Below are 25,936 nucleotides of genomic sequence, written 5' to 3' on the forward strand. Positions count from 1 at the left end.
TATATCAATGTGTCCTAAACAACCTTTTTCTAGCACTGATCACATTTTTTGTGTTGATGATATTTCTTACAACATCTACAATTATGAACAATTGCAAACAATGTCCATAATGATGATGATGATGGCATGAATGGTGATTATGATGATAATGTAATGATGGCAATAACAATGACAAGGATGATGGTGATGATGATGACAATGATTATGATAATGAGAATGACCTTACAATCTTATGGATTCGTGAACAATTACTAGTTTCAATACCATCTTCTGGATACGTATTACTACCATTCTTCATGCATTACATTTCCATCGACATCTCTACTCTGAGTAGTGGATGGCATGTCATCAATGTATGCTAATTTCATCAATTCCTCAAATTTTTCACGTGGTAGTGCTCTCTTCAATGCTTCTCTTCTTCTCCTAGTATGGTTTAAAGGATGAATTGGATTATCTCGTTGAATTCTTAATGGTCTAGTTGGATCTTGATCATTAATAGGTGTATCATCAACATCGTTTACCTATAATTAAATGCAACCATTATTTAATGTTAGATAGCAATTACTGTATAGAACATGGATCCATTTCAAAGATATACGCAATAAATTACTCAAAAAAACAACATTATACATGTATACAATAAATTAAAAATATTATTTTTGAACACATTATTTTAAAAACAAGCCACATTAATTTCATATTTTTAGATTTTCTACCTTAGGAACATCCAAAAACAACAATTGTCTCAAATTATTCATCTATGCATGTAGTATCATCATGACCAACCTCTTGTTCATTGTGTTGATTTTCTATTTCATTTACAAACTCCATTGTCATATCCTCTTCCACCCATTTCTTTTTGCATGATTTAATTGTACGGCGTAGGCCACGTCCATATGCAGGTATTTGTATTGGTCTATCAAAATGATTAAACTCCTCATTTGTTCTGATTCCATTGCCAACCTTAAATAATTGATACATGCATTATTTTTTCCAAGGTTAGATATTAGACTATATGATGTACTTATATCGTCCATTAATTTATAACTGAACTTATTTATAACACCCACAAAGTATAACAATTGTATCAAAGTATTCATTCCATGTATTATCATCATGACTAACCTCTTGTTCATTCCCAACTTTGGTTGAAGATTAAGATGTCATCTAAATACACCACCACAAATGCATTGGTGAAGGGTCACAAGATGTCATCCATCAACTTCATGAAGGTTGCAGTAACATTCGTCAACTTGAAAAGCATGACCAACCATTTGAAAAGTCCCTCCTTGGATTTGAAGGCAGTCTTCCACACATTAGAATTAACCAAACTTCAAGTTAATATTGCTGGAATATTTGGCCCCCTTGAGCTGGTCCAGAAGGTCATCAATCCATGGGATTGGGTACCTATTATAGACAATGATTTTGTTTGGCACCCGATAGTCAATATAGAGTCTCCAGGTCCCATCCTTCTTATGTACCAATACAATCAGACTCCCACACGGTGATGAGCTTTTCCTAATGTGCCCTTTCTGCAACAACTGCTGAATTTGCCTCTTGATCTCATTCTTCTCCAGAACACAACGTCGATATATTGATACATTGGGAATGATGCGCTTGGGGTCAGATCGATGGAGTGTTTGACCTGACAATGGAGAGGTACCCCTGCAGGCGAGGTGAAAATGTCCTTGTACTCCTCCATGACCTTGTCCATCTGCTACTACTGTGCGGAGGAGCCATGTTTGGAATTTGTGGCCACAATCTTCTTGTTGTCCTAAGGGTGAATCATAAGGAAAACAAATTTCCTAGTCTGTGAAATGATCTTACTACATTTCTTTGCAGAGATCAGATAGATGGTAGTAGGCGGGGCTACTCGAGCTAAAGGAGTTGGAGACTTTTGGCTAGTCTAGAGAATATCACAAAACAACTCCTAAACTTCAATGCACTCGCTTTCCAACACATACTAAGAAAGGGCAACAAGTTGGTAAACATGCTTGCCAATGAAGGGCTCAACTTCACTTTAGAGCTCATGGAATCTCTATGGGAACAAATTTTTGTTGCTCAATGGAAGCATGAATGTCAGGAGATTGTTGAACAAGACAAAGTTCCCTAAGGTGGGTGCACAACATTAATTTTCCTGATTGACCATGATCTGTAGTAATCATATGAGAGGGAGGCAAGATGCCCACACCTAGCGACCTGCATGGCATATCTGCCACCACCATCACAATTCTCAGTAGAGGATGATATTTATGGTATTAGAGGCATTTGTACGAAAGGAAGTGGGCTACTATCATTTCGTAGATCTCACACTCTTCAAATCGAGCACACATTCCTGGTTTTGTGTAGGTGAGTACACCACTGTTATTTAAAGAAGCAAAGCATATCATGTTGGATCATTAAGAGAAAAATACAGCCAATTCTCGAAGCCTTTAAAATAGGGCATATGGTCATGGGGTCCTGCAACACTCTATCAATGACTCTAGCTTGCAAGCGCCATGTAATCCCCGACGTTTGCACTTGCAATCAACCCCTTAGGATCTCCACTTTCGGTTATCATCCATGCCTCTCCTTTACAAGGATCTCTATCAATCAAGTTTGGTCTTCTCCTTTACTCCCGTTGGAACTCACTTCAGAATTGGTTCTTTTCCACAACCTCTCTTCTTGCTCCGATTTGGAATTTCGGATCTTGTCTCTCTGTCCCCATGCTTGGCTTTATTTTTGTTGCAGGTTTCCTCACCTGATCCTCCTCACAATTTTAACCCCCCCCCCCACTTTCAGTTAGAAAGGTTAACCTCTATCTAGTTTATTTTTACCCACCATCGACTTGTTCCTCCTTTCAATCGACTTTCTGCCGCCCCTACCTCTCACTCAGTCATGGTTCGATGTTGCACCACCATCTCCACAGAGGCAGAACATAGGGGCAGATCGAGTCAACCCCCCTCTCCTACTCCTCTCTCCCTGCATGCCTCCCATGCTCAGGATTCCACCGGAGCCATCGTGGACCATTATCAACATCTCGTTCTTGAGGTCATGTAGTGAGCTATCGCTTACATCAAAGGGAAAGTTCGCTAGGCTAGAAGATACATGCCAAATCATCACGTGGAGCGAGAAACACAAGATTATATTCATGATAACAAAAACTCCACCAGGGCGAGGGCCTCTGCTTAAGAATATTAACCTGTAATGGCATACTGAGACACTCATGGGCCGGGTACTTACTGACAGGGTTGACACCTAACAAGAGCTCCTTATTTGATGTTAGAACTCCTAAACAGAATGAACAACATGGAGAACATGCTGAATGACATGGATGACAACCTCAACCAAATTCTATCTACTACCCAACCTCCATCAACCACAGGAGATGACTCTCACCCTCGAGCTCATACTTAACACCCTGTAGAATGACAACTCAAGTGCAACTCTAGGAAAAATGATAACTCTCTCTATATCGTCTTTATTCTTCTACTTGTTTCAGAATGTATTTTGGTCTCTTAGTTTATGTAATTTTTTCTATGTATATCCTTGTTTTTGGTTTAAATTCCCAGACTCTCAGGTCAGAAAGAATGCGAGCAATATGAAAATTTTGTTTATGTGCTATTGCTTTGACCTCCCTAACGATAGACCAAACCAATCCATCTATGTTATAATCACGTTTTTTCTCACAGTAATATAATCTAAATCCTCTAATCTTACAAAAATATGTCATTATTAGCTCAAGGCTGAACTCTTATGGGATTAATACCCTTACTTACCGGATTTTATTTTAAAATACTCGTTTATCTAACTTACCTGCTACATTAACCCAACTACCTTGTTATTTACTGCGCTAAGCGCATGAAATAACTCCATTCTTTCAAACAATTCTATCTCTTTATTTATCTTGTAAACTATTTATAACAACATTCTTTAACCCTACCTTATACCTTTATAAAAAGATTTAATTATCATTATAAATCTCCATCAACAATTATATTTTTATAATATCTTTCCTCAATGATCTTATTACCTTGAAATAAAAATTAAAAACTATCCTAATCCCTAAATATAAACCTTTCCCTTTCCCTAGAACGGAAAATGGTCCTTCACACTCTTATAACCCCTAAAAACATATTCTTTTAAAATATATAGCTATCTCAATTATCACTCCCTTTTAAAAAACACCCTAACATCATATTCATCACTTTTAAAGATTCTCTGCAAAGATTCACCACTTTCGAGGATTCCTTGGGATTGGACTATTCGACATACATAACAAACAACTAAAATGGTCCAATATCAATCAAAATATCCACAATATGACATATTCCATAAATAACTAACACCCCTGAAAAAAAAACACTTTCCTTTTAAACACACCGAGATTTGCAATGTTTAAATACATTGTAAACTAGTCTGACCCCTAACCAGAGTTTGATAAAAATCTCCTAATATTATTAAATTTATTTAAAAAAAATAAAATAAAAAATATCTCTATTTTATAATAACTTAATTAACATTTGACCAACTGAAAATTTCGATCACATGATGTTCCATTCCCAACCTCGTCCCCCCAAAAGAGGGATTTCTATCACGAGCTGTCTGATTGTCAATAACTAAGAATTTCGCAATAAAATAGATTAAACCAAAGCCCTGCATAGTACCGTGAGGCTTTAAAATCCCTTTTAACAAAGTCGTATCCACACATCTCCATTGATTCGGCCTTTAAGCTCTGGAATCTCCCCCTTCTTCTTCATCTGCCTTCAACTTGCATTCTTTCAGTGTTACCAGCGGCAAAAATGAGTTCTGCAATGCAACGATTGGTGGGATCTGCACTGAAGAATGCATCATCTTCTTCTTTCAAAACTAATGTTATGCCGAGAAGGTTTTATTCGAGTGGTGGAAGTCCGCCACTCAAGGTTGTTGTGTTGGGAGCTGCTGGGGGTATCGGGCAGCCATTGGCTCTTCTGATGAAACTCAATCCTCTGGTGTCAAAGTTGGCGCTCTATGATATCGCTGGCACTCTAGGTGTGGCTGCAGATGTCGGCCACATCAACAGCCGTGCTGAGGTGGGTTCCTCTTTTCCTACCGCGTTTTTTTCGTTCTCTGTATGCTGGATCTGTTCTCTCTGCGAATGATAGAGATGTTTTTATTTTAGTTTCAAGGGATCTCCATTGGGATCGATCGTACGATGACCCACTTGGTAGGATCTACTTTTCGTTAGTGTTTTACCTGTTATTAGTTCTTTTATTTTACGTTTCTGATATTGTCCATGGTCAGATACTTTATTTATTTTGGTAAGCGCCTATTTTTTTAAAGGAACCAGGCCTTATACCAGGCTTAGACTCCACTGTTATAACCTGTCAAGGTCTCTGGGGTTCTTCGAATGTGGAATTTATTCTTTTGGCCACATTTTTGCAGGAAATATGCCTTCCGGGGTTTTTGAACGTGGGTTTGAGCCCTGAAAGCGTAATGATTTAATTTCTTAAACACAACCCAATTCACGTTAATGGTCAACTCAATTCACTTTCATGGTCAGTTTGTAAATGTGTTTGTGCATATTTTGATTGATGAAAAAAAGCACCTAGATATTTATTTCGTGGAAATCCATGGCTGCATCATGTGCACCTACTCGATTAGGGTTTTTAATTTTATGGATCTAGGTGACATTTGGCCCAACAATCCATTGAAGCAACGCCCATCACATTGTCATTCTAAAACGATTGTATTGTACACCGTGACTATTGGATTTGACTATACCTGACATTCTTTGGGCCATTTCAAAAGAGGCAGATATTGAGGGCTACATTATTATTATTTTTGATTGTTTTCTTGTTGGCAAATGTATTTCTGTTAACATAGTGGGTTTTTCCCTCATTGTAGATGCTACAAACATAGAATCTCTATTCCACCAATTTCATGCAGGATTTGCACCTGATCTTATCTGTTGAATCTCAATATGGTAGTTAACTCCGATGGTGAGATAATGCCGCAACATACTTCTAAGAGGGCACTGAAAGTGCTATGATTTAACTACTTGACTACAATCTGCCTGAAATTTATGGCTAGATTGAAATTTGGGCTGTGCTTATTATTATTATTAGCAGTAGTAGTATTTGCTATTGATAGGAGAAGGTTGAAATTGAGGTTGGGCTCACTATTATTGTTTTTGTTTGGTTAAGGCCTTTTGACTGGCATGGGTGAAACACCTTAATTGCATCTATTCATCAAAGTCACACATGACTTGCAGATGGGCTCATCTGTGCAAACCTCAATAGCACAGGGGTCATCATTAACAACACCTCTGCATTATCATTGAACTGGTGTTTATCACGTTAACCCGACTTCATATTTTGGAATGACATGGGCAGCCGCATTATCATGGGAATATTCCTCCTGGGTTTTGAACCTGGGTCATCCTCATGACAAGCACCCTACAACTTGCCACTAAACCACAGCCCAATGGACGAGGTAGTTCATATTTTTTTGATGAAAAGTGCATCTATATTTTTAGCAGAATCCACGGCTGGATCATATGCCTCTGCTTAATAGGACTTTTTGATCTGATGGATCTAAGTCATACTTGGCCTAATGACTACTTAGAAGTTAGAATAGTCTCATTGCATTGTCAATTTGTTATTTTGTGAGGATTGAATTGATGACCCTCTGCATATTGGATTTGCCTCTATATCCAACCTTTTTGGGGTCGTTTAGATTTGCCTCTTTATCCATGAGTAGATTAAATCAAAATAGTCTTCACAGCGTAAATTAAACTAAGGTTGAATAAACTCCCTAAAGTGGCTTGTGAGATGCTAATTATTTATTACAGCATCACTTTTATACCTGGATTGGATAAGAGTCTTAAATGATAAAACTAAGGTCCTATATAGTCGTACAATGCTCCCTTTGATCATCACATTTAAAGAGGATTAGTTAAATGGCTACTATTTTGTTTAGCGAGTTGTGGCATTTAGCCCCCGCCAGACATACAAATAACCATTTATCCCTTGAAAGGAATTGGAGATCACATTGAATTACACTATCCAAATCACTAAATGTCCAATTCCTCTATGTATATTTTTAGAGTTGCCTGTGGCATTCTCAATATATATTTAGTATCAGTGCCGGTACGTCCTGACTACTTGTTCAATGTGCCTCTGACACAGAGGACATTCTGATAAGCGTGATGAGCATGATGTACAGCAGCACATATGGCCACACCTGTTGCACCAACAACACACCCACTTAAAAGACTATTAATATTAAGCTATGCAATCATCAAGTTACATAAGCCTGAAAACAGTTTCTACCCAAAAAAGAGGTTCGCTGTAAGAAGTAGAAGGATGAAACATACGGAACAAAGACTACATTATATTCTTGCTCCAAACATATAATACACAGAGCTGGCATGGGATTCTCCCTTTTCACTTCATGATCATGTTTGCTCCCTGCATCATTCTAAACCCCTGGGCAATTCAAATTACTTGAAAATTATTTATAGCAAAGATACTTCTTTTGGATATTCTATGAAGTATAATTCTAGGACAAATCTGAAGTGACTGCAACAAATTCTAGACCTTACCTTCATGGACATTTTGCTCCCTCCGCTGAGCTGCAACTCTCCTTACCCTACAGGAAACAAATTTTAATTGGGCTAACATCAAATGAATAGGTATTTTCGATGGTATCATTTACACCAAAAAATATGAAGTAAATATAATCACTCAACCTTCTTTGCCATTCACGGTGCCTTCTCCTTTCCATAATATGCCGGATGGCATGTGTTGTCATTAAATACAAATGGAAAATGGTTAATCCCAGAGATGCAAACTTGTACCACCTGATGCCAAGCTTCTCTATAAGTACATTCTGTGGAACAGAAACACACAATATTCATGGAAAAAGAATCTTGTAATGCAAAATTCTCAAAGGAACTAACTACCTTGCCCATTTGCCAAGATTTGCAATAAGTTGGTCAATACTCTTTGGGGAGACATAAAATGGCCCTTTGCGAGGCTTTTGAATTCGAATTGTCCCTATGTCATCTTTCATGGCCTACATAAAAGTACAGCATGGAGAAAACCATGTTATTTATTTCAACAAAGAATTGAAAACTTTGCTTCTTGATTCGAATTGTCCCTATATCATCTTCCATGACCTACATCAAAGTACATCATAGAGAAAATCATTTTATTTATTTCAACAAATAATCCAAATTTTTCTTCATGGGTTTTCTAGAACAACTACTGATTGATTCCAAACATTCTTTGCTAGATGACGATGACGGAAGACTCATTATGCAAACAGTCATAGAGGATCGGAGATAAATGAAACTGGCCAAAATAAGTCATATACTCTAAGCAACTGCTTTAGATTTCTTGCCTATTCAGTGCTCTTAAACTTTAAATTTAATAGAGAATCAAAATCAAGCATCCTCGAATAAAAGTATTATTGGATCCCAATACAACACAAGGAGCTTAAAACGCAAATTAGTCTAGGGGAAGACAATTGGATTGAGGCATTGCCTTTGAAATTGGGAAAAACCAGCTAAGGTTCTATAAGCACTATGCAAGGTCAAAAGGGCAGGCTTGGACCTGCTTAGCCATTCTCAAATAAAAAGTATTATTGGATCCCAATACAACACAAAGAGCTTAAAGTGAAAATTGATCTAGATGAAGACAACCGGATCAAGGCACTGCTTTTTAAATTGGTAAAAAACATCTTAAGGTCCTATAAACACTAGGCAAAGTCAAAAGGGCAGGCATGGACCAGCTTAGCCATATTCTCAATGCAACTTTGGTGTTTGCATTTGGAAAGATATTTCTGATCATAACAAAAATGGCACAATTTCTAGTCTTCAAGTTTCCTTCATGGCATTGTTGGATAATCCTCTAGAAACTAAATGACTAAAAGGAACATCCTTTTAGTTAACAATGAACATCAATAAGCATCAAAATTTAAAAACCAAGAGTAAGTCAAACGTCAAGACAAAGTAGTGTAATATGTAGTGCCAGGCACTGACGTTCCAAATAATCTTTTATCCTTGGCATTGTCTTCACACAGTCATCAGGATACTCTCTCACATAGTAAAATTGCCCAGTCCACCATTTCAACAATGACCATAGAATCTCAACAGTTCTTTCACAATTACAGGGATACATGAATAAACATCAAAAAATCTAATATTATGATTTAAATACATGGAACTGTCTTGTGTCAAGCACAACAATACCTCGCCAACAACTGTCAGAGTAGTACCTGTGGGAAGTACTTTCTCGACTCTCTTCACTCCAAGCATCTGTTGTAATAAGTTATAACATTCATTAAATCAACACAATGACTGATCTTCAATACTTCTTTATATAATGGTAGTATTTCAACAAAGCGTAAGTGTGAAACACAGACCTTAAGGCCTTGCAAATAGTTTAGTGTACCACGCACAGGTGACTGGCCAGATTCTTCAAAAACTTCACTTGCAACAGTTAATTCTAAGCCCCTTGCTCCACGAGCACCAACAACATATGCACTGCCTGTTCCATCCTCCTGAAAATAAATAGACATCCGAGATAGAGAACATAAAAGCATATGAATTGCAGAAATATATATTAGTAAGGCTCCTTAATGCATTTCTCACAAGATAGTTTTGAAACACTGGGCTCAAATATTTGTATTCTGATATGGTTGAAAATGTTGATAGGTACATAGTAAAGACTATACCCTGATTGAAATGTCGTATACCTGGATTGGACAAGATTATACCCTGATTGAAACGTGGGTTGGTATAGGTCTTCAATCTCCTACGAGCATAATCATTGCTTTTGGTGCTCTATCTCCTCAGTAAAAGCCAAAAGGTGGATTTTACTATAGAATAAAAATAATCCTATTCTTGTTCACTATGAGGAGGACATACCATTGCTTGGGTCATGGAACAAGGATAACAAGTTTTACTTCTTTTGGAACTTTGCGATAATAATTTCTTTTCTTATTTTTTGGTCTACATATTTATCATTTAATTTGGTACTGCCATATTGATTTTATCATGCTTGTGTCACGACCTTGTCAGTAATTCACAGCAGTGTGACCTGGGTGTAGGTTGCAGGATATATGGGAGAGGAACAACTTGGCACGGCATTGGAGAATGCAGATGTTGTGATCATTCCTGCTGGTGTGCCTCGAAAACCTGGCATGACCCGTGATGATCTCTTCAACATCAATGCAGGGATTATTAAATCTCTTTGCTCTGCAATTGCAAAATACTTCCCAGAGGTAAGTTGTCATGATTTATGATCTTCTTTGAAGTTTTTGTTTTCATGCGATTTTCTTATTGACTATTTCATAGGAATAAGCATGACGTTCATTGTAAGTTGCTTTGTCGAAGGCTTTGTATGTTTGAGATCTATAGAGATGGCAATATATACAAATACATATTTGCAACAATCTTTAAGCAAGTTGTTGATCTAGATTTACATACTGTTCTTGTATATAATCAATTCTACTGGAGAGGTTAACGAAGCTTGAAGACTTCTTTGAGTCAAACGAATAGGTGATTGACTCATTATTGACTCTTTATTTAGACAAATTGTAGCTAACGTTTGCCCATAAGAAGGAAATACTAATTGAAATGAACTTAAGAGTAATTAGCTGTGTAGTCCAATGCAAGTTTGCAGCCACTGTTAAAGCCCTGTTATTCTTGTTTCTCCTCTTGTAGTTAGTAACTTAGCTTTTGGACTTTTGAGAAAATTGGCATATGAATATCAATATAAAAAATATCCTTGGTCTTCTATTTAACTGTGCACAAATCCACTTGATCACGAGGTATCCTCTATAACATTATATATTACATACAATCAGTATGTACTACCATTAGTGTGGCAAGTTAATAGATAAAGAAGTATGTTTCACAATTATTTGTTTTGTTCATGTACTGGTGTGTGTGTACAGTATGTATAGTATATTGTTACATATTATATAGATAGAGATATGGAGAGGGGGGAGAGTGTACTGGATAATGTTTTCCTTCTATCAGGAATGGTATATTTGGATTCAAGAAATCATCTAGAATTGGTTTTTATGGCATTGCTGAGGACTTGATATCCATGGCAGGCAATTGTAAATATCATCAGCAATCCTGTAAATTCTACTGTACCAATAACTGCTGAGGTTTTTAAGAAGGCAAGGACCTATAATGAAAAGAAACTCTTTGGTGTTAACTCTTGATGTTGTCCGCGCAAAGACGTTCTATGCTTAAAAAGCAGGAGTTCCTGTTGAAGGTATTTAAAATTCTGGCTTGTTATGCTTAGCTACTCTCAAATATTTATTATTCTGTAAAATATTTTTATTTTTTATAATTTAATCATGAAATATGCATCCTGGGCAAACATGCCAGGCACTTCTCCTCATTTCAAGGATGGTATCATAGGGCTCAAGGCCATCAGAAATATAGTCAGCTCAAGATGTCACTTGAGGGAATTGAACCCGGGTGGGAAGGATAACAGTCTTTGCACACAACCATCTGGGCTAGACCCAATACATGATATGCTGCAGGATCTTACCAACATCATGCTTTTTTTAACATTAGATACAATTCTCAGTTTTATGTTTGTTGTTGATGTCATCCTATGCTGTCTGCAGAAGTTGATGTTCCTGTTGTAGGTGGACATGCGGGTGTTACAATTCTTCCACTTTTTTCACATGTATATGACTTTGTTGGATCCTCATCTTGAGTTTGTTCTTTACTCTTGGATATTAGAAGATTAATTTATCAAAGATAAAATGAGATCATAATTACCTACCCTTTAATACAGTTAAAAAGGGAACTAACACTTTTTTGTTTTGATAATTTTTTTTAGGCAACACCAAAGCCAAACTCTGTATTGTCTGAGGAGGACATTAAAGCCTTGACAAAGTGCACACAGGATGGAGGAACTGAAGTTGTTGAAGCAAAAGCAGGGAAAGGTTCAGCCACACTGTCTATGGTGTAAGTTTATGTTTTGGTCCTCTATAGTGGCTAATATGCATTCATATCTTTTGAATGTTTTTTTATTCTTATGTGACTGTCTAGAGTGCTGAATTTTTCATCTTGATGCAGTAGTTGGAGTCAGACAATCTTATCATGGTGTGTGCTTCATGATTTCATGCTTGGCATGCAACATGATTTCATGCTTGATAAGTACCTAATCTGAGATTCACTGTCAGTGAGAATATGGCATGAAGGAGCTTCTTTCTCTTTATCTGAATCTTGTACTTCATACATTTGCATGTCTCAAATATTTTGCCTTAAGCTTAGGTACTTATCCTACATGAAATCATGTAGCATGCATGTCTCAAATCTTTTCCCTTAGGCTTTCTCATTTGTGTGAAACTCAGCGGGTGCTTTTAACCTGTGAGGTTTGACCGATGGATTGTTGCCTTTTTACCTTAGTTTGATTGAAATGTTCAGAGTTAATCTAGATTCTGCATGCAAAGATCCTTCCCTAAGAAAAGCCATGATTCTCTTCAAGGATGTTATTCCTTCTTAAACGTAAGATATGTCAAATGGATCCCGCAAAAATTGTGTGCTTGATGATGGGTAAATCTGGGTATGAGATTTACAAATTTGCACTTACATGTATGCCTGTGGTTGCAATTTCATAGATAGGCGCATAACATCCATTCATTACCTCATCTTGAGCATTTGAGCATGGTTCATGCAAAAAACATTGCTGGTCAGTTAAATCCATTAGTTGAAAACTTGGAAGTGAAGAGTAGTGTTGTAGTCTTCTCTATGTTGATGAATGCTTTTTGAGACTTCAAAATGTTTAGACATGCAATTCCTTTTTCATCTTGCTCCTGTGTTCTCAATTTTTTTTTTCTACTGTTTTTTAAGGCCAAATATAAACCATGGGATATATATTTTTACCCTGAAGACCTCCAAATCATTTGGAAAAGGAGGTGCTGCAGCAAAAGAGATGGGTTGAATTTGTTGTTTGGATGGACTCTATGGTATGTAATCTTAGTTGGATTTCCAATATACTTTTAAACCATATTTTCATTTTATTTTTTAGTACTATTAGATATTATATCTTACCTCATTTTATGGTTAACATTGTATAACAAAAACATGCGTTGTGTTATGTAATTAATACTAACATGTAATATTGATTTTTTTTGTCAGAATGCTATAGGTAATGATTGCCAAGACGATGATCCAAATTATGTTCAACATATATCAGGAGATGATGAGGATGAGGATGAGGATGATGGTGGTGAAGGAGGAGATGATGATGATAGTTGCGGTGTTGGTGATGATGTGGATCAGAGTAATGAGGATGGTCAAGATGATCATGAGGATGATCTTGGTGTTGGTAGCTAGGCATGCACATGCATTGTTTTTTATGAAGAAATTATTGTGTAGAATGACATTGTTATGTTTAAATGGGTGTTGTGAATTTACTTTATATCAATGAGACATTTTGATTTTGTAATCATAAGATGAGTTTGATTTATGTATGTTGTTAATTTATCGTAGAATAACGATATTCATGAAATATTTTGATTTGTTAATCATATTTGAATTTTAGTTGTTTTGATTAAAAATAATACTGATTTTATTAGTATTACGTTGCTATTTTATACATGTTTTGAAAATTGTTAATGACACATTGTTATTTTTTTGGATGGATGTTGTCAATTTCTCTTAAATTTCTTTACAAATGATTTTGAATTGTGATATCTGCTTTAATGATATTTAGAAACTATCATATATTTCACTATGAATCTATAAAGGGGGTCATATATGTAAAGAAAAATATACTCTATATAAGAAGTCAAATGCAGATGTAACCATGGATGCAAAATTGAAAGTAAAATTGGATGTTAAACTAGGAATTAATACAAAATGCAACGATTGACATACAAAGTGTTTTAAATTAGAAGTGAAAAATTGTGCAATAGTTGACACAAAGAAGGGAACAAAACATGGCATACAAAAGGATATCAAATTGGGCAAAAACAAGGACACATAAATGGGCACCAAATTAGATGCAAAAAAAGACAACAACTAGATGTAAAATAAGATGCAAAGTTGAGCGCTAAAAAGAAACAAAAAACGTTACAAATTAATATGCCAAATGATGATGCAAATAATGGTGTAAATTTGGGATGCAAACTTGGGTGCAAAAAAGGAAAAAAAAAAGATGTAAGAAAAGACATAAAACAAGATGCAAAATGGGGCTGAAAAAAGGTGAAACCAAGGATGCCATATTGGATGTAAAAAATGATTCCTAATCACATGCAAATTTAGGCTTGAACTCAAACACAAAATTATATGAAAATGTGGACAGAAAATGAGGCAAAAAAAGATGCAAATTTGGATGGTGAAAATGGTGTAAAACTAGACACCAAAAAAATGTAAAATTGGATGAAAAAGTCGGTGTAAATAATGGTGCAACATTGGACACAAGTAGACAAAAAAATGGTGCAAAAAGGGGCATAAAATAGCTTAAAATTGGATGCAAAACTTGGTGCAAAAACAAATACAAAAGTAGACGTAAAAAATGGCTCTAAATTGAATGTACCATTAGACACAAAATAAGATGCAAAGGTGGACACAACACATGACTCAACATAAGATGCAAATATAAATGAAAATTTCGATGCTCAAAATGATGTAACATTAGATGCAAGAGATGGTGTTAAAAATGATGCAAAATTGGATGAAACAAATGATGCAAAATATGGTGCAAAATGAGATGGGAAAAATGGAGACAAATCAAACGTAAATGTGGATGTAAAAAATGGTCCAAAAAAAGATGCAAAAATGGGCACAAAAATGGATGCAAAATTTGGTGCTAAATCAAATTCAACACATGGTGCAAAGATAGGCACCAAAGCTGGTGCAAAAATAGAAGCAAAAACTAGTGTAAGACTAGATACAAAACTTGGCGTAAGACTAGATGCAAAAACTGACACAAAATGGATGCATAAAAAGACGTTAAATTGGATTCAAAATACAGTGTAAACTTGATGCAAATGATGGTGCAAAAATGGAAGCAAAAAATGACACAAAATAGGAAGCAAAAGAGAATGAAAAATAGATGCAAAAAATGACACAAAACTAGAAGCAAAACCTGTCATAAAATAAGATGCAAATCTTGGTTCAAAATTTGATGCAAAAAATGATGCATAGTTTGGTGTAAAAAATGATGCAAAATCTAGCGTGAAAAAGGATGCAAAATCAGGTGCAAAAAAGGACGCTTTAAAAATTGTACAATAGAGCCAGATTTAGCGCCAGGTTGCTCATCACAATTACAAAAAAAATGCACTAAAATCTGGCGCTAAATCTGGCGCAAATCGCTGGTTTTGTTGTAGTGAGTAGACCAATTCAGATATATATATATATATATATATATATATATATATATATATATATATATATATATATCTATATATAATAATTATTGAGAATAACATAATGGTACACATAAATACATATTATTAATAATAAATAAATGTTATTATTATATTGTATGTGACATATATTATATTAACAAAATTTTATGTAATAATCAATATTAAATTAACCTATAAAATATTGTTATTATAATAATTATAATTATATAAATAAAAAGTAATATAGTTATTATTATTCATATAGTTATTAATAATGAGAAGTAGTTAGCTTTTAACAAATACAAGTAATAGTTATTAATGTGGTGGATGGTGGATATATGTTTATCTGACTATATCGATGATATTGGTAAATGTAAAATCACTAAATTAAACATTTTTAATTAGTTTGACTTACTCTGGATTTCAATCTTAAATCCCATTATTTACCGAATGCTTTATAGCATCATAATTGCATTAAACTAGTGCAAAATATTGCAGGTGAAATGTTGCTAACCACATGAAATGATGAGATGTATATACTATATAGGGACACTATGGTTTTTCTAAGCACATGAAATATACAGAGGCGTTGATTTTGGGAAGCATTAGAAATCAAGTGATCTATATAGAGACACACTATGACCAGAAGGAAATGCCTCGTCTAATTCAGCCGGAGTCATATCCCAAAACCAAATTTTACCAAGGAAAAGGCATGGGATTAGCTACGCTTTATCCCATGGAACCGACCAGGTCTCCTTTAAATGCTCACAGTCGTTGGTTCACATTATCACTATCTATTTCAAATATCAATTTAAGTCATGTTGTTTTTATTCGTTTGTGTTGGAAATTTCTGTTTATTTCAAACACAAAAGAAATTTCACAGAGAACAACGCTCTGTTTTTATACAGGATCTTAATCGTATAAGATAATAAAAAAAAACTGTTACAAAATAGTCTTCCTTGACTCAGAGGGATTTACAACAGGAACGCTTCAGTTCCAGAATCTGATTTCACTATCTGAGCATTTCTATGCATTTCAGAAATTACAAGAGGGAAACTCTCAGATTCTTCAACATACTTCACAGGACTGCTGTTCATTACATATATATATATATATATATATATATATATATATATATATCTATATTGAAAAACATATCTGATTCTAAACGATAAGATAGAAGAAAATATCCTACCTACATTTACCAACCGCTGTAAATTTCATTTATTACACGGCTGAAAATATCTTCTGGTATTTAATGCATGGCTTATCACAATGTCGCACCATTGCATCGGCGGAAGAGAAAAGAATGTGCCGCCGCCTCCATAACCGTTGAATCATGCGATTTGCGATATGCGATCAGATCGCATCGCGAAATCGCAATCGCAAACAATCGAAGGGACGCGGTGAAGGTTGACAAGAAAAGAAGTGTGATATGCGATCTGCGATCGCATCGCATATAACAAAGGAAGCGGTCGGAAGGGTGATATCAGGGAAAAAATCTGCAGTTTTGAAATTATAATTTCAACACTCCCCTTTAATTTCAACTGCTGGGTTTTTCTGCATACCCAGGCATTTCCTGAAATGATCAAAACTTTTCTTTCCCAATGGTTTTGTCAAGATGTCAGCCAACTGATCCTCTGTACTACAGTGCTGTAAAAAAATCTCACCATTGTTAACCAATTCACGTATGAAGTGAAATTTGGTGTCTATGTGCTTTGTCCTTTTATGAAAAACAGAATTTTTAGACAATTCTATTACCAAGCTATTGTCACAGTAAATGGTTGTGCCCTTTTCTTGTTCATGACACAAATCTCTGAGAACTCTTCTCAGCCATACTACTTGGCATGCTGTTGCTGTTGCTACCACATACTCTGCCTCTATTGTCGACAAAGACAAAACTGGTTGCTTCTTGGAAGCCCATGAGATGGCTCCCGATCCCATATGAAACACATATCCAGATGTGCTTTTCCTATCATCAACACTTCCAGTCCAATCACTGTCAGTGTGACCTATCAACATGAGACTTTTAGAAGAGTATAAAATACCAAATGCCTTCATTCCATTCACATACTTTAGAATCCTCTTGGCTGCCTGCCAATGAGTCTCTTTCGGTTTTTCCATAAATCTGGAAATTAAACTCACAACGTGCATAATGTCCGACCTAGTTGCAGTTAAGTACATAAGGCTGCAAACTATGCTCTTGTACAATTTTGGATCAAAATCCTTGCTGCTATCTTCTTTGGTCAATTTCAACCCTGTTACAGTTGGAGTCATAGCTGCTTTGCTGTTCTGCATGTTAAATCTCTTCAACACTGCTTCTACATATTTATCTTGAGAAATGAAAACACCATTTTCACTTTGGTCTACTTCAATTCTAAGAAAATATCTTAAGAAGCCCAAGTCAGTCATTTCAAATTCACTTTTCATGACTGCTTTAAAATCAGCAATGAGAGAAGCATCATTGCTAGTAAAAATCAAATCATCTACATATAAAACAACAATAATAATCTTACCGTCATTCTGTTTTATGTAGAGTGTGGGTTCACCATCACACTTATCAAACCCATTCTCAATCAGATAAGCATCTATTTTGTTGTACCATGCCCTCGGAGCTTGCTTCAGCCCATAAAGAGCCTTCTTCAGTTTACAAACTTTATGCTCTTGGCCTTCAACTTCATAGCCCGGAGGTTGATCAACATAAACCTCTTCTTTTAACACTCCATTCAGGAATACAAATTTAACATCCATCTGATAAATCTTCCATTTGTGTTGTGCTGCAATAAACAACACTGTTCTGACTGTTTCCATCCTTGCTACTGGTGCAAAGGTTTCATCATAGTCTTTGCCTTTTTGCTGCTTGCAGCCTTTCACAACAAGTCTTGCTTTGTGCCTGTCAATATTGCCTTCAACATTGCTTTTGGTCTTATAGACCCACTTAACTCCAATGGCATCTTTTCCTTTAGGGAGGTCCATTAACTCCCATGTTTTACTCTTCTCAATTGCACCAATTTCTTCATTCATTGCTTCAATCCATTTATCTTCATTTACAGCATCTTCAAAATGAACTGGGTCATCAACATAACAATACAGAGCGAATAATGAATTCAGACCGGTATTGTTACATACCTCTCCTTGTTCATAAATCTCATTCAGATCTCTGAATCTTGGTCTTCTTGGTGTGCTAGGAGTTCCATCTGAACTTGAGGGTATTTCTGATCCCTGTGGTGTGCTTGGAGAAGCACCTCCTTGACTTCTTAAGGCTGTTCGAATTCCAGCTTGTGGTGTGGTTTGTAGTACTTTCTGTGGTGGAGGAGGAGCCACCAAGGAAGGATTATTTGTTGTTGTCCCTTCCTCTTCTTCTTCATGAGACACAATTGTCTTCACATTCACTGTCTTCTCTAAGCTTCCATCACAAGCTTTATCTTCAATGAACTGCACATATCTACTTACTATCAATTTCTTGGTGGATGGATTATAGAGTTTGTATGCTTTTGACTCATCACAATAGCCAATAAAGACACACTTCTCCCCCTTACTGTCAAGCTTCTTTCTTAGCTGATCCGGTACATGTGCATATGCCACACAACCGAATACTCTCATGTAGGTGACAGTTTGCTTTTGACCACTCCATGCTTCTTATGGTATTTTGTTCATGACATCTTTGGTTGGGCATCTATTCAAGATGTAAACTGTGCAAGTGATAGCTTCTGCCCAATATTCATGCGGCAAGTGCTTTGCTTTTAGCATACTTCTGACGATGTCAAGAATGGTCCTATTCTTCCTTTCGGCAACACCGTTTTGCTGAGGTGTATACTTTGCGGTGAACTACTTTTGTATGCCATTCTCTCTACAAAAATGCAGAAAGTCTTTGGAGATGTACTCTCCTCCTCTATCTGTTTTGAGCACTTTGACATAATGCCCACAGTGCTTCTCAACAAGAGTTTTGAAGTGGCGGAATTTCTCAAACACTTCACTCTTCTGTTTCAGCAAATACACCCATGTCTTTCTGGTGTAATCATCTATAAAGGTTAAAACATATTTATTTCTGGAAAATGATGGTATTTGCATTGGTCCACACACATCAGAGTGAACAATTTCCAAGGGTGCTTTTTCCCTTATACTCTTTCCTGCTGGAAAGCTTTCTTTGTGTTGCTTGCCTAAGATTCAACCTTCACAAAGGTTGTCTTGTTTCTCAATCAACGACAATCCCTTTACCATTCCCTTTCTATGCAACAGATTCAAGCCTCTGAAATTGAGATGTCCAAATCTCAAGTGCCACAACCAATTCATATCTTTCACTTGTTCCTGAAAGACTTCTTGTGTTACAGCCGCAATAGTTCTAGATTCCTTCAAATCTGCTTTGAGTTTGAGAAGAAACATTCTATTGCAGGTCATGCGCACCTGTGCAATGATCTTCTTACTTGGAGGTATGTCTTTGATTGTACAGATATCATCTTGGAAGAACACATTGTAACCTTTGTTAATGAGCTGTCCAATGCTCAAAAGATTACATTTCAGACCAGGTACATAGTATACCTGTGGCACAATCATCTATTCTACTTTTTTTGCTCGGATACTGACTCTTCCCTTGCCCTTGATAGATATCTTATCATCAGTCCCTGTTGTTACCTCAGACTTCACATTTTCATCCGGATTGGCAAACATTGCAATATTTCCAGTCATGTGATTACTACAACCTGAGTCTAAGAACCAAAAATCTTCTTGCTTGTCTTATGCAATGTTACATGTTAACAGCATATTCTTTGGATTCTTATCTTCTTCATTTGCAAAATTAGCATTCTGCTAATTATTCATGTCACTTTGTTTTTTCCTACATTCATTGGCATAGTGCCCATATTTCTTACAATAATGACATTAGACTTGGGATTTGTCATACGTTTGTCCATGAGCTCGCTGTTTGCTTGAACCTTCAGCTTGGTTTTGATTGCATCTCCTTCCGCTTGTGCTAGCAGGATAATTTCTGCCTCTGTTTTGCCTTCTTATAGGACCTTTGTTATTTGCTCTGCCTCGACCTCTTATTTGGTCAAAAGACATTTGAGTCTTGAATGCTTGCTCAAATGAGGAATTTGTTCCTCTACTTAGTCTGTGTTCATGAGACAAAAGTGAAGCACTCATCTCATCTATTGTGAACTGTGAGAGGTCTTTTGTTTCTTCTATTGCTACCACAATACTAAATAGATTCAAACCTTGAGGGTAAACATCTCAAGATTTTCTCTACAATCCTCCTATCTTCAAGAATCTCACCATGAGATCTTATCTGGGTTATCAAGCCAATAACCTGAGTGAAGAATGAATCTATTGTATCAGATTCCTTCATGCTGAGTGTTTCAAAGTCTCTCCTCAACATCTGCAACTTCGCAGTCTTCACCTTATCCATGCCTTGGTAGGAAGTTTTGAGAATATCCCATGCCTCCTTGGATTTTGTTGCTGCTGCAATCCGCAGAAAAACACTTTCATGTACTGATTGGAAGAGGAAAAAGAGGGCTTTGGCATCCTTCTTTCTGTCGCTCTTCAACTTGTCTCCTTCTGCTACTATCAAAGCAGCCAGTGTTGTTGCATCTGCAGGTTCAACATAGCCTGTTTCAACCAGCTCCCATATTCCTTGAGAAGCAAACAATGCTTTCATTGTTATGGACCAATAACTATAATTTTTCCCATTAAACTGTGGCAGTTGGGGATTGTCAAACATGTTCCAGCATCTGCCATCTTAACCTGTATTGGTAAAGAAGAGATACTGACTGTATAATAAAAAGCAAAGAAAAATTTCTCTGCTTGATAAGCTTCTTACAGCTCCTACAGTGAAGAAAAAACTCTGTTTTTGACTCACTCAGTGCCTAGACTAGCTCTAATACCATGTTGGAAATTTCTGCTTATTTCAAACACAAAAGAAATTTCACAGAGAACAACGCTCTGTTTTGATACAAGATCTTAATCATATAAGATAATAAAAAAAAACTGTTACAAAATAGTCTTCCTCGACTCAGAGGGATTTACAACAGGAATGCTTCAGTTCCAGAATCTGATTTCACTATCTGAGCATTGCTATGCATTTCAGAAATTACAAGAGGGAAACTCTCAGATTCTTCAACATACTTCACAGGACTGCTGTTCATTACATATATATATATATATATATTGAAAAACATATCTGATTCTAAACGATAAGATAGAAGAAAATATCCTACCTACATTTACCAACCGCTGTAAATTTCATTTATTACACGGCTGAAAATATCTTCTGATATTTAATGCATGGCTTATCACAATGTGGCACCATTGCATCGATGGAAGAGAAAATAATGTGTCGCCGCCTCCATAACCATGAATCATGCGATTTGCGATATGCGATCAGATCGCATCACGAAATCGCAATCGCAAACAATCAAAGGGACGCGGTGAAGGTTGACAAGAAAAGAAGTGTGATATGCGATTTGCGATCGCATCGCATATAACAAAGGAAGCGGTCGAAAGGGTGACATCTGCGATTTGTGATGGATCGCATCGCAGGGAAAAAATCTGCAGTTTTGAAATTATAATTTCAACAGTTTGTTGACATAACAATTTGGTTGTTTGGACCACTCCCTTATCATTATTCGTTGGTTGACATAACAATTTGGTTGTTTGGGCCATATAAGTTATCCTTATTAATTTCATGTTTGGGCCATCTAAGTTATCCTTATTAATTTCAAATCTCAATTTCTAATAGTGATTTAGAAATGTGTACACATAAATATTTTCCCAAATAAATAAACAAAATGAAGTCCCGAACAGATTCTTTCAATTAGATTTTATATTTCATTCCCGCAGTAGTGTTCTAAAATCATTTTTTAAAGAATTAATAAAATATTACGATATTAGCAAGTTACTACTGCAGGGCAAGCCTTATACTCTTAAATACTCTTTTATACATCAGTTCACTTGGAATTTAACATGCAATCCCATTAGTTCTCTTACACTATACTTCTACTACGGTAGAAATTCTAATAGACTGACTTGACTTCTACGAATCTTAGAGTAAATTTATACTCAACTAAATTTCTATGAAGTAGGCGTACGCGGTCTTTCACTCTTACAAACAAAAAAAACAATATAGAACCAAGAACAACCACCACCTCTTCCTATCTCCATTGTGCTGGGAATAACAACTAATCTTCTTCCTGCATTAGTAGCTAAGAACAAATATGCCATATCATAGATATCAATACTCAGTAATTCATTTTAACTACCGTTATAACTAGTAGTTGAACAAAGGAATCCAATCTAACACAGATCTATTTCATCTAGATTTTAATTGTAAATCCTAATTGTATTCATAATCAAATCAACGAGTATCAAAATATTTTGAACCCATGTAATATATATACAATGAGATAAATTAAAAATATATGAGAAAACATGTTTATTTTTCATTTTCTTTTAAGAGAAACATGCTTTTGTGAATTTCCAATTTATCAGTGTATCTTTCAAAAATATCAAGAGTTGGTACTCTTCCTATGTGGAATTTAGTTCTATAAGTGCATCTTTCAAAAATATCAAGAATTGGTACTCTTCTTATGTGGAATTTAGTTCTATAAATGTTTACACTTAAAATTTAAATAAATATATAATAATATATTTTTAAAAATTAATTATTTTTTTAAATATTTTTAATTTTATTTTTTTATTATATTTTTTTTAGACCTAGTTTAGATCTCGAGTTTTTCCTAATATCTTGGTTTCCTTTAAGTCTACTTAGCACACAATCCTTTTTTACCTAACATCTTTGTTTCTCTTAGCTATTTCTTTGTTTCTCTTAGCTATTTGGAGCACAAAATCTTTTTTTACACAACATCGATAACTCTTTAGACAAAATGGCGTTTAGGGTGGAAAAATCTAGATTCAGTTTTTCTTCCATAAATACCTAGCATTTTCCCTCTCTAACATTTCTCATCATTTTGTTAGTTCATCTCTTCAGTCCAGGTTAATAATCCTTCACCATGTGATCCATTGGTTCATTGTCAAATCGAAATGCCCCTTCAGTTTCTTCATTTGTTAATTAGAATGAAGCTTGTGGAAAACATTCGTTCATTGGTTCATTCACCTTTTTATTCTCTATAGCCATTCCATCATTACAATTCACATTTACTTGATTGGCTCATTCCTTCAAAAAAGAAAGAGTAAGAGTAGCTGGTTCATACAAATGCTCATTCATATATTCATTTTCCTCCTCACGCCTCATTTTCTTCCTCACACCTTCGTCGTCCTCGACGTCATTAGTGATTCAATACTTCCTTGCATTGCATCCTCCATCCTATTTGCAATTTCAATTTCCCACAGTCATGGAATACCCTATTTTGACCATCTTCCTCATTGCACTATTCAACACATTGCTCATAGTTATTGGCGGTTATTTCAACGTGAAGCTCTATTTCTTTCTCAATTTTATAATCGCATATGAATTGCTTTTCTCCATACTTTTCCAGTGACTTTTAAAAATTATTACATACCTCACTTCATAAAATTTGTTAGATACCTCACTTTATTGTAATTTTTTGTTACATTTTCATTTTCATTTGAATAGAGTTATCAGGGAATACCATACGCTATGAGTGTTATTTTATAAAACATTGCAAACTGGATAGTTTATTTTAATCTTAACTAATCAGTAAATAACAATTTCTCCCGAACGGGTAATAACAATTTCGTAAAATCTGTTTTGTATTTTTCACTTAAAGTTCAAGTATGAAACCACAACTTCAATGAAATTAGTGGCATATTTTTCTATGTAGTGTAGCAGTCACTAAAGAGTTTTATAGATTATAACTTATTGCAGGATGTGAAGAGAACTTCAATTAGATTTTAAATCTAATAATATATTATAGTAATTTATGTAAGGTACTCGGGTAATTTTTGATATAATTTTATTATATATTTTGCTTATATAATAATTAATTAGATTATAAGTTTATTTAAATTAATTTTATTATTGTTTATTAAAAAATTAACATATAAATTAATATTTATATTATTTTTTAAAAAACATGTAACAATATTTTTAAATATAGAGATTTATTATTACTTTATCATGGAAATTGTTAATTTTAAATAAGTTTTAGTTATAATATAAATAGTAAACAATACCATATAAATGACACTTGTATCTATGACATTTTTTAATTAATCAATTTAATTATAATGATAAAAAAATGAATAATTAGATAAATTTTTAACTATTAATTTCTAGATATTACTAAGACTATTTTAAAATATTTTATAAAAACTAAATATCTATCATTCATCTAATAATTATTGATAATTAAATTAAAATTATAAAAATCCATATTTAAAATTAAATTATAAAAACCAATTTAATTATAATGATAAAAAATGAATAATTAGATAAATTTTTTAACTATTAATTTTTATATATTACTAAAAAGATTTTAAAATATTTCATAAAAACTAAATATCTATCATTTATGTAATAATTATTGATAATTGAAATTATAAAAAACTATATTTAAATTAGATTATAAAAACCTTATTTAAAAATAAACAAACCCATAATTAATAAGTAAATAACTTTGCTAGACATGCAAATTATTTCAACAGGATTAAACAAAATTTCTATTTTGCTCCAACAATTGTAATTGAAATAAAGCTACATATCTTAATCAAACCATAGTAACTGAGTTCACAATTTATAGATAGTCAGATTCGAGAAGAGATTAGGCAATCTGACACTCAATTATACAACATTCTAAAAATTAAGATGGCCGGATTCGTGAGGAGATTGGCGGGTTATATCAGAGTCAATTAAACATCTCTGCCAATTAACTGTATATATTTCTCCTTCCCTCTACATTTTTCTGTTTTGGAACCTCTCGATAGCAGAGCTGCAGCAAGATTGGTGGAGAAAATAATAATTTCTGAAATAAAGTACGTAACTTCCTTATCAGGGAAGGATTTACATTGGGGTTTCCCTATAACGCATTTAGTGGTCATCGTTATGGCTATGCAGATGATCGTTGTGGCTGTAGTATGTCTGAACCTGCAAATACATCGTGCGTCCATAAAGAATGGACGGATTATAAGTTTTATGTTTGAAAAATTGTGGCTTTAATTCGTAATCGATCGGTACGTCAAAATAGACGTCAGAATATGTTCTTTTATCTATTTATTGTTAGCTACAACTCTATTCGGTGCTATTGTGTGATTTTAGTGTTCTAAAGTTCTTTTTAAAGGATATCCCATATGTTCTTTTATCTATTTATTGTTACCTTCTCAAACAATTCAAATTAAAAACCTACAATTATTTTCCATGCTATTGTGTCATTTTGTTAAAGTTATTTGAATGTGGCATTGTTGTATCAGTAGTAGTATATGTCCCTCCTCTATTCATCAGAGTTATAACTGTGGGAAATATTATCTTAATCATTGCGTTAAACACCTAGCCATATTTGTATTTTTTTGCAGCTTGTTGGAAGATGGAAGGATTGAAGCCAGAGAACAGAGGTAGCACAAGAACCATTCCACAACACAACAAAGAATTTAAGGCATTTAATGTATTTTGCTAAATAGA

The 25,936-nt window shown here is 34.8% G+C and overlaps 2 protein-coding genes and 1 long non-coding RNA gene across 3 annotated transcripts; 2 read left to right on the top strand and 1 right to left on the bottom strand.

Moving 5' to 3' along the window:
* The first annotated feature begins 4,601 nt into the window (after positions 1–4,601).
* On the top strand, positions 4,602–10,517 carry LOC149155141 (malate dehydrogenase, mitochondrial-like). Its single transcript, XM_089445604.1, has 2 exons — positions 4,602–5,051; positions 10,075–10,517. Exons 1-2 carry the CDS (start codon positions 4,782–4,784, stop codon positions 10,267–10,269), a joined length of 465 nt encoding a protein of 154 aa, XP_089301730.1. The 5' UTR covers positions 4,602–4,781; the 3' UTR covers positions 10,270–10,517.
* On the bottom strand, positions 7,101–9,666 carry LOC149155142 (E3 ubiquitin-protein ligase SP1-like). Its single transcript, XM_089441145.1, has 7 exons — positions 9,388–9,666; positions 9,215–9,280; positions 7,925–8,037; positions 7,712–7,822; positions 7,565–7,611; positions 7,337–7,430; positions 7,101–7,203 (listed from the first exon to the last, which is right to left on the bottom strand). Exons 1-7 carry the CDS (start codon positions 9,565–9,567, stop codon positions 7,101–7,103), a joined length of 714 nt encoding a protein of 237 aa, XP_089297271.1. The 5' UTR covers positions 9,568–9,666.
* Positions 10,518–12,648: 2,131 nt separating the features above from the next.
* LOC149155143 (uncharacterized) lies at positions 12,649–13,348 on the top strand. The gene is made up of 2 exons (XR_016263422.1): positions 12,649–12,963; positions 13,136–13,348. It is a non-coding gene; the product is annotated as an uncharacterized LOC149155143 (long non-coding RNA).
* The last annotated feature ends 12,588 nt before the right edge of the window (positions 13,349–25,936 follow it).

Source organism: Pinus tabuliformis, chromosome 9, assembly GCF_031772625.1.
Source record: "Pinus tabuliformis cultivar Carrire ecotype Pingquan chromosome 9, CPIR1, whole genome shotgun sequence".
Taxonomy (NCBI): Eukaryota; Viridiplantae; Streptophyta; class Pinopsida; order Pinales; family Pinaceae; genus Pinus; species Pinus tabuliformis.